The 16,559-nt window shown below is 47.6% G+C and overlaps 7 protein-coding genes across 7 annotated transcripts; 4 read left to right on the top strand and 3 right to left on the bottom strand.

Annotated features, from left to right (window-relative positions):
- Positions 1–1,543: 1,543 nt before the first annotated feature.
- Positions 1,544–3,880, top strand: F4817DRAFT_277898 (uncharacterized protein). The gene is made up of 2 exons (XM_049299515.1): positions 1,544–2,995; positions 3,054–3,880. The coding sequence occupies exons 1-2, from the start codon at positions 1,760–1,762 to the stop codon at positions 3,675–3,677; spliced, it is 1,860 nt and encodes a 619-aa protein (XP_049154592.1). The 5' UTR covers positions 1,544–1,759; the 3' UTR covers positions 3,678–3,880.
- On the bottom strand, positions 3,735–5,319 carry F4817DRAFT_351855 (ATPase, V1/A1 complex, subunit E). Its single transcript, XM_049305143.1, has 3 exons — positions 4,933–5,319; positions 4,279–4,787; positions 3,735–4,184 (listed from the first exon to the last, which is right to left on the bottom strand). The coding sequence occupies exons 1-3, from the start codon at positions 4,963–4,965 to the stop codon at positions 4,034–4,036; spliced, it is 693 nt and encodes a 230-aa protein (XP_049154591.1). The 5' UTR covers positions 4,966–5,319; the 3' UTR covers positions 3,735–4,033.
- A 221-nt stretch (positions 5,320–5,540) lies between these two features.
- On the top strand, positions 5,541–8,107 carry F4817DRAFT_351853 (uncharacterized protein). The gene is made up of 2 exons (XM_049305142.1): positions 5,541–6,312; positions 6,392–8,107. Exons 1-2 carry the CDS (start codon positions 6,271–6,273, stop codon positions 7,985–7,987), a joined length of 1,638 nt encoding a protein of 545 aa, XP_049154590.1. The 5' UTR covers positions 5,541–6,270; the 3' UTR covers positions 7,988–8,107.
- Positions 8,108–10,008: 1,901 nt separating this feature from the next.
- F4817DRAFT_277862 (RlpA-like double-psi beta-barrel-protein domain-containing protein-containing protein) lies at positions 10,009–10,706 on the top strand. The gene has a single exon (XM_049299514.1). The coding sequence runs from the start codon at positions 10,159–10,161 to the stop codon at positions 10,630–10,632; it is 474 nt and encodes a 157-aa protein (XP_049154589.1). The 5' UTR covers positions 10,009–10,158; the 3' UTR covers positions 10,633–10,706.
- F4817DRAFT_351851 (cora-domain-containing protein) lies at positions 10,636–13,052 on the bottom strand. The gene is made up of 3 exons (XM_049305141.1): positions 12,310–13,052; positions 11,626–12,254; positions 10,636–11,570 (listed from the first exon to the last, which is right to left on the bottom strand). The coding sequence occupies exons 1-3, from the start codon at positions 12,898–12,900 to the stop codon at positions 11,180–11,182; spliced, it is 1,611 nt and encodes a 536-aa protein (XP_049154588.1). The 5' UTR covers positions 12,901–13,052; the 3' UTR covers positions 10,636–11,179.
- Positions 13,053–13,242: 190 nt separating this feature from the next.
- On the top strand, positions 13,243–14,796 carry F4817DRAFT_351850 (uncharacterized protein). The gene is made up of 2 exons (XM_049305140.1): positions 13,243–13,920; positions 13,971–14,796. The coding sequence occupies exons 1-2, from the start codon at positions 13,555–13,557 to the stop codon at positions 14,640–14,642; spliced, it is 1,038 nt and encodes a 345-aa protein (XP_049154587.1). The 5' UTR covers positions 13,243–13,554; the 3' UTR covers positions 14,643–14,796.
- A 548-nt stretch (positions 14,797–15,344) lies between these two features.
- On the bottom strand, positions 15,345–16,124 carry F4817DRAFT_320423 (uncharacterized protein; the record flags this gene model as incomplete). The annotated part of the gene is made up of 1 exon (XM_049301188.1): positions 15,345–16,124. The coding sequence occupies one exon, from the start codon at positions 16,122–16,124 to the stop codon at positions 15,345–15,347; it is 780 nt and encodes a 259-aa protein (XP_049154586.1).
- Positions 16,125–16,559: the final 435 nt, after the last annotated feature.

Raw genomic sequence — 16,559 nt, 5'->3', positions numbered from 1 at the left:
GCTCGGCCCTCGCTTCGCGAGGGCCGCGCACCCCCCCTCGCGCGGCCCGGCAGCGGCGGCACAATGCTCTAGCTATTCTAGGCTATCCTTCATTAAGGTCTTTTTTTATAAATTTTTAAAAAAGGATTGAAAAAAAGAACGTGTGGGATTCGAACCTGGCTTCCTGTAAAAGTTATATGGTGTTATTTTAAAAGGGTTTAGTTTTGCACTTAAGAACATGTGACCTGTATATGGCCTTGTATTGGCATATGGCCACCTAATGTGATTGGTTAAATTTTTAACCTAAACCTGGTGCACAGGCCACCTTTTTCCCCAATCCTCTTATCTCTCCAAAAGCCTTTCTTATCAAAAGCCTTATCCTTTTATCAGCTTATCAAAGGCCTTATCTCTCTTATCAAAGATACGTACCGCCCAAAATGTCCACACTAAAATTAGCTCAACGCTAATTATACAGCTAAATCCTTAGCTTCATATCTCAGCCAATGAGAAGCCTGGGATCTAGACGCTAGTGGTGTGCACAGACGAATTGCCTAATTAGGAAATACCATCTTGGCCAAACACAACATCCCTCCTAAAAGTCGGGCAATCTGATCTGAATAAGATTACACTATCGAGGTGGCGAAGCAATGCAGCTAACGTTTGATAGGCGTTTGCGTCACTTCCGTCAGCCTTTTCGACCGAAGTCATGTTACAACCGAAATCCGTGGAGTACATATAGATATACGTGCATTGCACATACATGCTTTGTACATTAGCAGATGTAGATTCCCGCTTGGCTCCCCATCTTTTCTCTCTACATACATACTTCTTAAATTAGAGTCTTATTCAGCAGGCTTTGCGTGTATCAACTTAAAACAGCACAGATGTTCGTATACAGCCTCACAACTTAAGCGACTCAGCGAATCAAGTATCGAACTTAAACGCCTGACAACAAATAAGATCAGAAGTTCATCTTTGTAACTATTAGATACGTAAAAATGTTTAAAATAAGGCTGCCAGTTCAATACCCATACGTGGATGCATTTTGTTTGTGGGGTATTAATACCCCTATTCCAACTTGGCGAGCGTAGGTAGACGATACACTACCATGTGTATCACTTCTCACGCCTTGGCAGCCTTAAATCGTTGTGTGCATGTTTGTCAATTTTGTCAGGAAGAGATTGTGAAGGGCATTAAGGGATTGGGCCTCTTGCCCTGTTACCCCTGATGCGCCGGCTGGTGTGCTAACAGACACAATAAAGGCTGGCAATCTTGGAACTGCAACAGGCGGAACCGAACCCGAACCCCGCTAAGCGTAAATCCAAGCGTAAATCCGGTGGATCTCTCCTTACCCCGAACCAGTTTCCCTTTTTTAGCTACCTGTTACCGTACATTGGGACTGTCCAGTAAAGATACCTAATTAGGTTAGTTGCCAGGAGGTTCCAAGATTCAAGCTGCCTAGGCATCACAGGTACCTAAGTACCACATGCATTATCCTGGTTAAAAGGGTTCAATGTTGTTCCGTTGTCTTCTAGTACCTGCCCGAGGTCAACTTTCAAGTCAGGTTAGGTTATATGTACCTAAGTCAGGTAGACACGTCTACGAACGGCCCCACATCAAATTAATCTTTACGACGCGTTTCTCTCAAGCGTCCCGCCAAGCATCAAACTAGAGCTGAATGAGTACCTATGACTTTGTAACTACTATATGCCCATGTTGCTTCTAACAGTATCGATGAAATCCATCGTAAGCTTGTCGTACCAACATATTTGCATATAGTATGTCGATGTCCCGGAACCGGGATATTAGAGGCTTCTTCGGCAAAGGTGCCAGCCGTAGCAACTCTGAATCCAAGCCGGCCTCCTCGTTAGAGCCGGTCCGGGATCTGCAATCCTCATGTTCATCCTCTAGGACACCGCCGAAATCCACTCTGAAGCTACGTGATCGGACCGATGAAATTAAAGGGTCTGACGATGAGGACGGCGACTCGGACGACTCATTAGAGTCCATATCTGCATTCATCCAACGGAAAAAGGGTCCTACGCCTTATGAAAGAGACCCGAATCTAACCTCCACGCCTAGGGCGAAGAGAATAGCCCCTAACCCATCCTCTCTACTTAAATCACCATTAACGATACAGCCTAAACATAAATTTGACCTCAAGTATTTAATCAACCATGCTCGCCAGTCCGACAGGGCAGATGAGAGTGCCAGGAGAGCAGATGAGCTCATCAACCAGAGCGAAGAAGATGATGAGAATGGTCAAATTTTAACAGAAGTGCAAAATGACCCAACGCTGTTGCAAAAGACAGCTAAGGAACTTCTTGAGGATGACGTGGAGGACGCCAAAGGCGACAAGTTGATGAGGGCTATGAACCGTACTAAAGTCGACGGGTCTCACAGACTATACTATTTCTTTAGCCTCGAACAACCCCTATTCAAACCTCCTAGGAGTCTATTCCCACAAAAGGCGGCAAAGGGGTGTTGGGGATGTCTCGCTAACTCGCGAGCGCGAGATCAAGCCGTCATTCTCGGCTTACCCCATACTATTGCCTCCAAGGGTAGGACACTCCCAGATGAGCTTTTCTTATGGATCCTCGACGAGGTCTGCGCTGAGAGGAACGCCCAGCTGCGCATACAGTACTGCAATCTGGCGGCTTTGTGTCCTGATAGCATCAAACGTCTCGTCACTGAGAAGCGACTATACTCTATGCTCGAAAGGTTAGGTGGGCCGAAGTACTCTCGCAGCCAAAATAACTCTAAGCTTGAGAGTTTTCCCAGAGTGGAAGATCCGTATCCTCGAAAAGACTGGTCAGGTCTAGTGACTTTCCTCGAACTATTAGAGCGCATGGCCCCAAACTTGAGCACGCAAAATGCAATAGGGGCTATTAAACTACTACTACGGATGGGACTCGATCCCCTTGTGAGTACGACGGTTCGTTCTGAGCATGCTGCAGCGATGGAAGCTCTCGTCACTGCATTGTCGAAGTTGAGTACATCCCAATGGAATGAAACTGTAAGTCTTAGCCCCTTTTTCTATTCGTCTGAGACCAATAAGACTAACATCTACCAAGTGCGAGACAATATCTTCTTATCTCTACGAGAGTGTAGAGGAACCCATGCATCAGGCCGTCCCTATCAGCCATATGCCTAAAACTACCGCCAAGCTCCTCGACCTATGCCGGCGCATGGCGGCCGTGGTGCTCTTCAGGGACCAAGGGCTGAGTAGTAAACCAGTTGACGAAAGTTTAGCGCTTGCCCATGTCATGGATCGGCTTGACTCGAGCGATTTCCGTGTCGGGGCATCCACCAACTTCGAGGACTTACGGGCGCTAATAGCGCTTCTGGACATCGTCATCGGCAACGCAGGCTTTATCATGCAGCAATACTCGGGAAGTAGCACGGAGGACGCGGCTCGCAAGTTCGACGCCGATATCGACGTCCTCACGTTTAGGCTTAAAGTGATACATGATAAGATTCACGACAGCACTCTACTCTCCCGCAAGGTCGCCAAGGCGTCCATCGACTTGGTAGCCAAACGATTAGCATACGCGGTGCGCACGCGGCCGCCACCCAAGACAAGCATCTTCGACTCAGAGCCCAGAGAGGACGCCAATATACCCAAACAGCGGGCATTCATGAAGAACTGGGCGCAGAAGAAGGCGGAGCGGAACAATGCTGCCGCTGCGGTTAGCTAATAAGAATGAGGAAACAGATGATAGTATGGCACGAGTGTTGTACGACTAGCTATTGGTAATATAGAGGGTAAATTGGTGTTTTATTGATGCTGACATTCCTGCAACGCCTTATGATATACAGCAAGCAGACTTCTAGTGAGCACCATCAATAAATAATAGCACGGCTCTAGATTCCGTGCCCAAACGCGACTGACTACCCCTTATAAGAGACCCCTAGGCAGGGAGAATAGTGTGACGCTACCTAAGCATAATATTCTGCCCGCCCCCTTCTCCGCTTTGCCGACGTCCAGCGTTATTGACATGTGTTTGTGTTAGCGCTCGTGAGTGAAGTTGAACCTTGACGTAAGGTTCTCTATTTAATCGTAGAACTTGCGGTTGGGGTTCTTGCCGAAGAGCGCCTCTCGCATGGCGGGGAGAGCGCTGGTTTGTAGGAGTAGTAGTCTCTGGTCGAAGGTGTTGTTGATCTCGATCTTGCCTTGGCCACCTACAATAAATAGTCCACCAGAGCTATATGTGATATTCGTCGTCAGCATACCATTTCATCTTACGCTAGTTTTACCGAACCCTCCTCTGATTCGGAGACAGTGACAGCATAACTCACCTTCCCTCGGGTAACGCGTTATCCTCGTCGATCGTGACCTTGGTCTCCTTGTCCGTATTGCTCTTGTACTCGCCCTCGGCGTCTTTGATAGCATCTTTCAGGATGTCGTAGTCGGCCTTTCTGGCGCGGACCTGGACCTCGGGCTCGGACAGGGCGTAGAGGCCCTCGAGGAGTAGATTCTTGAGGATGGGGCGGTACTTGGCGGTGTCTTTCGTGCCCTCGTCGAGACGTTTGGAGGCGGCGGTGAAGATGTCGTCGAGGAGCTGCTGGCGGGCGGCGAGGACCTTGAGACGGGTCTTGTTGGCGACGGTGGAGCGGGTGATCTGCTGGGACATGGCGGCTTGCTTGAGGCGCTTGGCGTGGGCGGCGTCGATGGCGTCGGTTTCCTGGCGCACTAGCTTGGACTTCTCGATGCTGAATTCCTCGTTTGCCTTGATCTCGATCTCGCGCGCCTTCTCGAGGGCCTCCTGCTTGATGAAGGCCGTCATCTTGCGGAGCTCCTGCCCGACCTGTTTCGTGAGGGGACATTCTTCATTAGTATATCATTGCTATTAACTATGATCCGACAATAATCATATTGGAATATTCTTCCATAACTTGAAATTCCGGCGTCGTATCCAGTTACTCATGCTTGCGGGCGAGGAAATTATTTACCTGGTCGTCGGACAAGGCGTGGACTTGCGACATCTTGGAGGGAGTATGAGGAGGAGACTTGGTGTTTGGGGGTTGGAGAGGAGCGAGGCTGGAGAATATCTCAGCTGGACGGACGTCTGAGAAATCTATAAGATTGGAGGTATGTTCAAGTAAGCTCGAGTTTGAATATGGTTGTCGGATGGCACAATACGTAGTAGGTTGATTGGAGATAGCGGGTCGGTTACAATAGCTCTCCTGCAGCAACGTTGAATGAATCAATTGATAGAACCTTGGTCCGGTGACATATGAATGTTATGGATGTTATGTAAAGCTCACCCTTGAGCTACATAATGCATGTACATAGTACATAGTACCTTCCAAAGTTGTTATGTACAATTCCATATCTCCATCCATCAAGCAGCATCAGCCACACCTTCAATTGAGATGAACCATGGAAGGGAGTAGTTCCCTGTGGCTAGGGTACCTGTTAGAGGTAACTAAACCCGCTGCAACCCCACTGTAGCACCACAATGCAGAACCTGGAGTCTGGTGGCCCCTGCAGAATGACTCGTGTCTATCACTGATGTCTGGCCAATGACCACTGGCATTTGATGCGGTCGACTGGAGGTATTTTATTCATCGATACGTTGTCGCTGCATGTATAATAAGACTAAACCATACTGGCATTGTAGGACAGATCAAGACAAGTCAAAATTGGGAAAATTGTCAAAATTGTAAAGAGATCTTCAAGGTTTCGCTGTCACTTCCCCAACAACCGTCGGATCAAATTGAATCATCACCCCCAATTCCCCATTACCTCATACCCCTTAGAATAGAGTTTGGTTAGGTACTTTCCCATTTTCCACCAAAGTCTCTTTTTTCGCAGCATTTGATACTAGGTACACTTTTGTCTTCTAGGTCAAGTATCACGCATAATATCTTGTTCACTTCACCATATCATCGTAATCATCCATATCGTATTATACCCGTTTTCTCTTTGTCCCATTTCACTGTTGAGAGGGACAGAGAGAGAGAGAAAGTACTAATTGCCAACTCAACAAGAAATACCCCTGCTCTTGCACTCGGACAGCGTCAACGAGTTCACCGCATCGCCAATTTGGTCTCGAACCCTGCGACTTATTAGATACGTGTCGAACGTTACATCTTACGACTACATCCGTTGATTTCGTTCTCTTGTTAGTCGCGCAGCACCTGGGTATCGATTTACGCCTATTTTGTCGCAACTACGGATTGAACGTGACAGGTTAAAGTCCTTCGAGAGTACAGTCCCATGGGCAACCGAGGTGTTCTTTCATCTGGCGTGTATCGCAGATGACCTAGAATAAAACTATCATCGCAATGGGGATATTTGGCAACCTCTCTCCCGAAGGCACCATCACAGTAGGTTCTACTGTTCTACTATCTGAGAACTTCCATTGTGCCTTTTCCTTTTACTAATATGTTCCGCCTCCCTTAACAGATTGGTATCCTAGTCGGCTTAATATCCACGAGCGTCCAGTCTCTCGGTCTCACTCTACAGCGAAAGTCGCATATGCTCGAAGATGAAAAGTATCCACTCGAATTTCAGCGACCGGCGTATCGAAGGCGAAGATGGCAGTTGGGGATGGGCATGTTCATCTTTTCCAACATAGTCGGGAGTACGATCCAGATTTCAACTCTACCCTTACCAGTCCTATCAACCCTACAAGCCGCCGGATTGGTCTTCAACTCCGTATGTGCGAGTCTAATATTGGGTGAACCTTTCACGCGATGGTCTTTCTACGGTACCGCACTCGTCACCACCGGGGCGGCCTTAATAGCGATTTTCGGCGCGATACCTTCTCCGGCGCATAGTCTACCAGAGTTACTAGATCTGCTCGGTAGATGGCCTTTTATCCTTTGGATGTCACTCCAGGGTGTACTCGTTATCTCAATGGCAGTGGTTATCGATCTAGTCAACCATCTTAGTAGCCTTGCGCAAAACGCTAGGTTCCGGTTAGCCCGCGGTCTCGTATTTGGATGTATCAGCGGCATCTTATCAGCTCATTCTCTGCTATTCGCCAAGTCTGCTGTCGAGCTTGTTATTAGGACAATTACAGACAGCGACAACCAATTCGTGCATTGGGAGTCATGGATGCTCGTGTTTGGACTAGTTTCTCTGGCATTAAGCCAGTTGTATTATTTGCATCGTGGATTGAAGTTGATATCCACCTCAGTATTATACCCCCTTGTCTTTTGCATTTACAACATCATCGCTATTCTGGACGGTTTAATATACTTTCGACAGACGGATCTCATTACACCTTTACACGGCGGGCTCATTGCTCTGGGCACCGCCATCCTACTCTCCGGCGTTCTAGCGCTGTCATGGCGTCTTAGTGATGAACAGCATCCGCCCGCTGTCGGACAGTCGACCCTGGCACCGGGATTAGGATTACTAGATGACACAGAAGGAGAGGATTCGTCTCCTACGGATACGGACTCGGTGGGCCTAGTTGAAGAAGCTGTGCCGGCTACCTACAACACCTTTGCGCCAGATATAGAGACCACGCCTGTCACGCCAGGTCGCAAACCTTCAAGCCGTTGGCACGAGCGTTCGGAGATATGGGACGAATTGGAAGATCAGGATACACCGAGACCATCCTTCACCAAATCCCGATCGATTGCTGCGCCCGGCAGCGCCATTAGCGAGAATACGCCGTTGATGGGCGATAGGAGGGTAGTATCAGGGGAATCAATAGCTTCCCTAACGACAGCTGAGCCTAGCGGGGAATCCCCGAGGAGAATTTTTCGGCGCCGGAGAAAATCGACAGGATTCCCAGGTTTTACGGCGCGCAAGCATATGCGGCGGAAGAGTTCGGCAGGTGCTGGGGTTCAAGATGCCCTGGGCGGAATTTGGAAGCTGAGGTGGTGGCGCGGGAAACGTGATAACGGCTCAGATGTGGCAGTAGCCAGCTCGCCAGGAGGCGAAAGTGAAAGGGGGCAGTATCACGATGAGCTAGAGGATGACAGCGAGAGAAGGTATCCTAATCAAAGGTCACGACCGAGAAGTCCTAGAGGCGACGATGCTGTTTAATTAAGAGCTCTAACGGCTAGACTATACATCCATTTAAGATGGGACGCGCAAATGATACACATAGGCAGGATAGCCTTAGCAATTTTTTTGACACAAATAAGAATTATTAAGCCTATCTCACAAGGTTGAAGTTTGATACTTTGCGCTTCATGCTTAGTCCAGTGAATCTACTTGCTTTTAAACCTTCTATTGACGATCTCTCCCGGTAGTGACTATTTGACTAACTTTGCTGGCTGACTTGCTAATTGATACGGAAACAAGTAGTATATGAATGGCATTAAGATGGTGTCAGCCCCCTCTAGGCATTTTAGTTACATCATGTAAAAAAGCTGTCTCACATATAGAGGTATATTTAGCTCACGGTACACACGGTATATATAGTGCCTCACATGATGCATCGATTCCAGCCCAAAGACGCAAGGCACGAGATAGCCACTCGTATAATTTCCCCAGGAACAAACACTGTTCAGTATGTTTGTATGAGGCTTGCTGGTAATAGGTGAATTTTCGTATTCGTTTAACTTCAAGACCTGGTAACGCAGGCGAAGGGAAGATGGCTAGAAACTGGAATGTCTCACTTTACTTTACACATGAAGCTTGCTTCAACTTATATGAAGCGTAAATTTCACATCACTGCACAACTTAGTCGCAGTATATCGTCGACCAATTGAACTTATCGCGCGTCTAATTGGCTTAAATTAAGAATATTCTGGCCTTCAATACCCGGTCTCCGCGTCTATACTCTACACCCAAACAGCCGCGTATCATTATATTGGCACACGTGAATAATCGCAACAATAGACTAGCCCATCCACTCTCATTTTGCAGTCTCATTTTCCCCGTCCCATTTTCACGTCATCCAAACCAATACCGACATGTTCATAGATCTGATGTCAAGCTGACCAATAAAGCAACGTGAGATGAGATTTTGGATCGCATTTCCTATATCAGGGCGTGAGCTGAGCTTGGCTAACAATAAGGCCTAGGGCCTAGCAAGGCTTTTAACCTTGATTCGGATCTCTTCTAAGCAAGGATGCATGGCGTTAGAATATGGTAGTCTGACAACAGGCGATAACGTAACCAATAGTTCTACTCGCTTGCGGCTCAAGATGGAATATGTGTCGATGATTGCCGCTGGGCGGTCGGTAGGTATATAGCCCAGCGTCAGCAGTTGCGATTATTCATCGCTTTCTTTACATTAGGAGGTATCTATGTTCTAACTTGTGTAGTCATTCAATATTAGTGTGTGTATGAAGTGAGATGCTGCTATGGAGTTTTAGTTATGACGGATGGCCTCATCAACATAATGATTCTCCCCCTTCTTGTTCACTCGGCTCAAGATTTTTTAATATCTATGACCATTTAATTGACTAATTGAATTGTTGTTGTAAGAGTAAAGTCCTTGTGAACCAAAAGGCTCAGGTCCTGTCCATCAACACTCAGCCGCTACAAAAATCAATGCTATAAGGCTATGTAAGTAACGTGATGGCCCGTTCCTACAGGAAGAAATTCAGTCCTACGTGGTGAGCCGTGTAGATCACGCGAGATATCCAATATTGTAGCAAAGTAATATTAAAAGTCCTTGTCCTCGTCGCTGACAGTCAACTATCTCCAATACGTCGTGACTCGGCCTTGGGTAACGTAAGCCGATTACCTTCACAGAAGACTAAGCTCCGGAGACGGCAAGGTCTAGACGGTATAGTCTCTCGGTTTAGAGGTCATCGATGGAAATTATCGGCAATAGAGTTCTGTCGTTAATATTGATCCAGGGGAAAGGCGGGATAAGCTCACTCGCTACCTTTGTCAATAATATTTCCCCTTTTCGTCTTGGTCTACTGCCATACTTGTCGTTCAGTCAGTCAATGAGTAAGCTGGTAAGCTGGCATCTAGTCCTCGAAGAATGGGGTCGAAAGAAAAGAGTCGTACAGATACGGCGATGCGGAAATAGAGAAGCGCATGATCAGTTGGCAAGAGAAGGCTATTAGGTTGTGTATATATACCTTCGTACGAGACACTCTCTCGGTATCTAGACTTCTGTTCACCAGCAGTTCCATCCCAGCCTCAGACCAAGAGCTACATAGAAGCCCATCCTACCTTGCTAACGTTTCCTCATCGTCAATCACCAAAGATATCCCTTCAGTATCTACCAAACCACCACCCAAACCATCAAAATGTCGCCCTTCACCAACGCCCTGCTCCTCCTCGCCGCCGCCGCGAGCCAAGCCCTCGCCTACTCGGGCGACATGACATACTACACACCCGGCCTCGGGGCCTGCGGAAAATATAACTCGGAAGCAGACCACATCGTGGCGCTAGCGCCCGCGCAGTACGGGCACGACGCGAACCCGAACAACGCCAAGGTGTGCGGGCGCAAGATCAACATCCACTACAACGGCAAGACGGCCTCCGCCACCGTCGTCGACAAGTGCCCGTCCTGCGCCTCGGGCTCCATCGACGTCAGCCCCTCCGTCTTCAAGCAGCTGGCTCCCCTGGCCAAGGGCCGCGTCAAGGTTACCTGGGGGTACTCCGGTACCAACTCTGTCCGCGTAGAGGATTTGGGTGCTGGCGAGATCCGGCTCGAGTTGGTTGATGAGGTGAATGAGGAGTATGCGAACTTTGAGGATGCCGATGAGAGCGAGTTGTAAGGATGGAAGGTCTAGAGGTTGGTGACAAGTTAATTAGTTGAGACGTGAATTTGGGGGGGGTGGGTGTTTACAAACGAGATGAGGAAGGGGAAGATTGGCAGGCATTAAAACAAATATCTTTCGTTGATCCTTCATATTATCCTTCATATTCGCTACTAGCTCTGAGTAGGGGGGAGGACTAGGTTGTACATAAATATATACATATACATTGATCCATATATCTATCCAATATCTTTCCGTGAGATTCTAGGAGCAACAACCATACTGCGGTGCTAAGAAGAGCCCGTCGGAAGTCAACGGAGATAGCGAAATGTAATCCGTCTATAAAGGGTATACAGATGCCCAACCAGATCTATGAGAGACGAGAATGTCTTTGAGCTCTAGAGTCTAATACACAGATTGTAGACCTCGAACCTACCTACTGTACTGCAGAACATGCAGAACATGCTGAATTACCATGACGCCTAGTATGCTTCTATAGATAAGGGCCATTGCCGAGAACATAAAATCTCGTGACCTCTTAATAGCACATCGTTCTGGCAGCCTCTTATAACCGCTTCCTTTTCTCAGCCTGATCCTTTTTCATGTTAAGCCGTCTTATCATCTCGCGGTTCCGGGGGTCTAAAAGACCGACGTTTCCCTCATCGTGGAACCAATGATAATCGGGTCCTAAGCTCTTCCTGTCATCGCCCTGCATCTTGACGCGCTGGACCTTTTTGAGCCTGTCTAGACCGTACTTGCACACCCATAGAGATATTACGATGGAAACACCTGTGACCACAGCGAAGCCCCAGTGCGTCTCTTCGATGAAGTTCTCGAGGTTCATACCGTAAAGGCCGGCGATGAACGTGCCCATGGCTAAGCCTAGTGTTCCAACGCTGAACTTTAATTCCAAGAGCATGAGAGAGTTGCGGTTTGCATCTAGAATTGCCCGAACACTATATTGCTGTCAGCTTAATATTATGGGCCTAGCTGGTCGGGTTATTCACTTACATATCTTCGGTATTTCGAATGCCTGACGTCAGGTTTTGTGCTTCCTGTACGATTTCATCACAGATTTTATGATACGACTCTAGCAGCATCTCAACTTCGGTGTGGTCGTCGAGTTCTCGTTGAATGTCGTGTGTTTTCTCAGTAAGATACATCGCAGCTAAATCATCGTCGGCTTCGAGAAGTTCCTCGATAGCCTCACGGACAAGTTTAGCCTTTTGCACGAAAGTGCTCACTCGCTTAGAGAGTACGAGGAGGATGCGCAGCTTGTGCCGATCAATGTCATCCTCAAGCTCACTTAATATACGGATTACCGGGTCACGGACCGCTTCGAAATCAGCTTCTAACTCTTGAGTAACGGACTGAAGGACGGCTTCCAGAGCTCGAAATTCGTAAGGAAGGCCTCCATTCCCAGGAGCCGCCTTCTGCTGGAGCTTTCCCTGCAGGTCATACATGAAAGCCGACTGGGGGTAAGAGGCTTTGGAGCCATATACGTCGAACAGTAAGACGCGATTGTATTTAATGAGAACTTTGAGGTGTAAAAGATTAAGCAGGATAGCAGTCGGTCGAACGAGGATGTGTGGTAGATTGGACGAGTCAATTTTTCGTAGATCTCGAGGCAACAAGCCGAACTATTTCGAATTAGCTAGAGTTAACAGCTATCGGATATTAATAGGATGGACGAACCCTTGCAATTAGCTCGCTCTTCTTAAATTCGCCATCCACCAGTATAACATTTCCGTTCTCATCAACTTCGGTACATCGTAGCATTGGTTCTAAGGCCGCTTTTTGGCTGAGCTGGCGCCTGTTGTTAAACATGGAGCTACCATCAGCGCCTTCTACATCGGGTAGATCGTCTGGCTCTAAAGGTTTGGAATTTTTCGCTCCAAAACCCCAAAGTCTCTCTCGCCAAGAAGGTGGACATGGAGGCGGGGGCGGTCGTTCCGAGGAGCTGTACCGAAGGCCTATATTCGAGCAGAAGTATGGGTGATTCTTTGGGCGAACTGTTCTCGAAGCTCTGTAGCACCGAGTTTGTATGAGCGCATCCAAATCTAACATGCCGGCTTGTAATGGCGCATCCCGAGAGGTCTCTACGGTAGTCCCCAATCGCAATGAACATCTTTGATTCTTCCTAGCTGTGCATAATATCCTGCGCACAGGCTGGCCTAGTCTAACGGCACGGTCATGGTTGGGGCTAAAGAAGCTCAGATTTTCCGATTGTAGGCGAAGAAATCTTAGAAGCCTCAAAGAGGGTACCGGCAGATGCAGCGACGCCATTATGAGGGTCGTCTTACAGCGGAAGAGAGAGGGTTACCAAAGCTGGACCGAGTATCTTGCCATTGTATGTTTATAATACTATATGTGGGATAAAAGAACATATAGATGTGGGTAATTTCTAAAAGTTGGAATACGCCATTCGAAGTTATCGCAGTGTAACTTTTGAATTAGACGCGCGATAAGAATTGATATCTACCTTATCATTAGACCCGCTTAGGCCGCTCAGACTTCGGTCCGCCTAGTATCCCGGCTGATTGGGACTGGTGGGGCTGCATGGGAGTGTGAAATTTACCCGAAGATGTTCCTCATTATTTATGACATCCATGTACCTAGGTACCTACTCACAATTTCACCATCTTCATCCTCATCGTAGGCGCCAATAAGCGGCCGCACTATGGCATACACATAACGTATGTACAATATAATGGAGCTGCTGATTCCTAGCTACATATATAACTCCTTCGTTATAATAAAAAATAACAAGAATAGCTTATTGTGCTATCATTTTGGACCCGACTTAAGATACACCTGTACCTCCAATGTCAACTTTAGTCGAGCCAAATTTTCTGGGGGTTCACCTTATAAATCTTCTCCTCATTAATTAGCCCGAAGTATTCTTAAGTTAACCAATTTATATTATACACATCCTGATCAATGGAATTAACTCCGATCAAAGTCCGCGGTAAACGCCGTCGTGGTATCGAGGCTGCCGTCGCTACCCCTAAGAAGAGATCTAAGGTCGTCGGCAAATCAAAGTTACACAAATCTCGAAGATCTCGTGAATCAAAAGCATCATACCTCGAGAAGATACCGCTAGAAATACTCGAGCGTATTCTATGGTATAGTGAGAACGTCAACTTGCCCCGTTCTAGCCCTCTTATTGGACGCCTCTTGTCAGGGCGTTCTACTCTACGCGAGACTTTCATCGTAGCCTTCCAACCTACCTGGGACTCCTGGTTTGGTTGTATCGGTGATAGAAACGACTCTACTCGCCCTACTGAGGGTAATCCCGACTTCCAGGTAAGTTCAAGCCTATTCCGTCTCCAATTATAATTTGTTAATCTTAGAAGTCCGATCTTCTGGAATATCCGTGGACCAACATCTCCTTTATCCTTGAATCCTGGGACTTTTATGTTCGAAGACTTGCGAAGGCACAGCACTCTGGAACCAACCAGCCTTTTCACCTCCAGCATGTTAGAATATGGGGAGATCCAGATAACCCAGCCAACGCCATGGCAAAAGACGATTCCATTGTAGTAGACTCCCAAAAGGCGAGCCGCTGTTTTTTTCACGATTATGCTGCCTTCCGAACGATTGAGGAACATATCGGATATTATCTCAGGACGTTCTACACTCAATCAACTCAATCTACCTTTCTACAAGTACACAAGGATACTCGAATACCGGATTCCCTATTTACCTCACCCTACAGTGATGATAAAATTCAAAAGCTGTTCTGGTTGGTTCGAGGCGGCGCTCGTTTATCTCCTGATCAGACATGGGAACTTACCCTTCAGAGCTTCCGCGATGCGGCACCGGAAACATTGCCTCACGTTGGCAAAGTCAATCTCACTATGATCAGGCTACTTTATACCCTAGGAGCCTACCAGAATTGGCCCGAGTATGTTAGTACTGATGAGGCTGATAGAATATACTCTATCCTGCGCAAGTTCATTGGTGAGCCAACAGCTGAGATCGCGGCTAAGTATGAGTATATCTTTCGGATGTTATCTCGGGGTTAACTTGACCCAGCTAGCCCTTAATCCTGGGTTAACAACTCTTGGATATATGGTTTGGGTCTAGGTCTAGGTTAGAATTTTTAGTACTTAAGAACTAATTGCTAGTCGCGTGAAACATCCAAAATACGGATTCGCGTGAAACATCCAAAATACGGATCGTTGAAGCTCCAGGATATCCCAGCGTGCACCGGCAATTATCATCACCTCGATGCTACTATATTATAAGTCGGGTATGATGATTACGTTTCTTTGGAATAAAAAGTCCTAAGCCCTAGGTCCTTAGTCCACTGGAAAGCAATCGTATTGATTAGAAGGAAGCCACTATATTTGACTACTAGTAGTAACATTTACAGTAGTTATGCTTGTCCACTTCGTATGCTCCTAGTCATAATAACATCGATACTCCTAATGCAACGGCTTATAGTACAGTGAATGCTGGAGCGAACTGGGTTCCTCGTGTGCAAGATGAGTGCAAAGTCCTAGCTCTTCTTCCAAACATTCACGACAACGACATTCCTCCCTTTTTTTTTTTTCTCTTCTTGTTTTCGATGATGCTCTCATGAGTACACTCGCGAATGAATCTTACACATAAATTTTTTTTTTCCTTTTCAAGTAAGTCCCTAACAACGCGCGAATATCAAACGATGAATATGTCACTTCTCTGTACAAACGGGCAGAGAAGTTCGAACGGCCGATTCAAGTAGTTTACTCAACAGAGATTCGCCAACTGAAGATCACCGGAAGTCGCCTGAGGTCATTCTTGTCATCCTCGTCAAGGCGCTGTCGGATCTTCAACTCAAGGGGCCACCATAGCTCCTCGTCGAGGCCGCCGTCAAACTCCATCACGAGAGCGTGGAAGTGGCCGCCGGGAAGGCGATGGACCCACTGAACGTCGCGGATGCTCAGGTCTCTCATGTGGATGCCGACACGCAAGTCATCAGTGCAGATGTTGTGCACATCCTCGTAGACTTTTCCTTCGCCACGATTGAACCAATCGCAGAAAGGCATGTCGAAGCAGGGGTCGCCCATGACGATCGGGTCGACGCGTTCGCGACGCAGGCCACGCTCCTGCATCTCAACCGTGATGAAGCCGAAGCCCTCATCATTGAGGTAGCTGCGGACTTGGTCGACGATGTAAAGCCACTTGCTACCGCGGTAGACGGTGTTCTTGCCCCAAGGCTCGCCGGTCACCATGTTCGAGTTGGGTTCGGCCTGGATAAGGATGGTGAAGGCGCTGACAGCGTGCTGGATCTCGGGACGTGTCAGCACCAGCGAGAACTCGACCTCAAACTCGAGACCGTTCATCACGTTGCCGATGATGCGTTCGATCATGGGCTTGCGCTGGTTAAATCCAGCATAGAGGTAGTCTCCGGGATAGATAGTCTTGACAGGCAAAGCCGGGGGACGCGGCGCGCCGACGCGGAGGCGCGAGAGGAGGAAGCCGCTGGCCTCGATGCTGGAATTAAAAGGCTGAGACTTATCCATCTTGATGCTGCTGTAGTAGATTGATGGGTGGATGAATCTTGGGCTTTTGGGCGAGGTCGTCTTGTGTTGGCAATAGCTTCTTGTAGCAAATTCTATTTGAAAATCAGCTTCTCTTGATTTAGTAGTTCTGATGATAGCATCATCAAAAGGGAACTCAAGGCAGATAAATACTTACTGTCTACTAGGAATGCGAGGTTGCAGTCTTTATTTCCTTCTGGGTATTGGTCCTCGAGTCCTGATGGATGTTGTGTGTTGCAGCCAGATAATTATTTATGCTTATTGAAGAAAGGAAAAAGTGTGCTCTAGTGGAAACCAGTTGCTGCGGTAGCTATGGCTTAGTGCGGCTGGTATTGGCGATCACATTAAGGGCAGGGGCTGGTGGCTACACGAAGTTGAGGCTTTCATTAGGTACCTATCGACAGAGTGTCAAGGCTA

This window comes from Daldinia loculata (genome assembly GCF_022478755.1).
Source record: "Daldinia loculata strain CBS 113971 unplaced genomic scaffold F4817scaffold_79, whole genome shotgun sequence".
Lineage (NCBI taxonomy): Eukaryota > Fungi > Ascomycota > Sordariomycetes > Xylariales > Hypoxylaceae > Daldinia > Daldinia loculata.
This window is presented reverse-complemented; position numbering and strand designations above follow the sequence as displayed.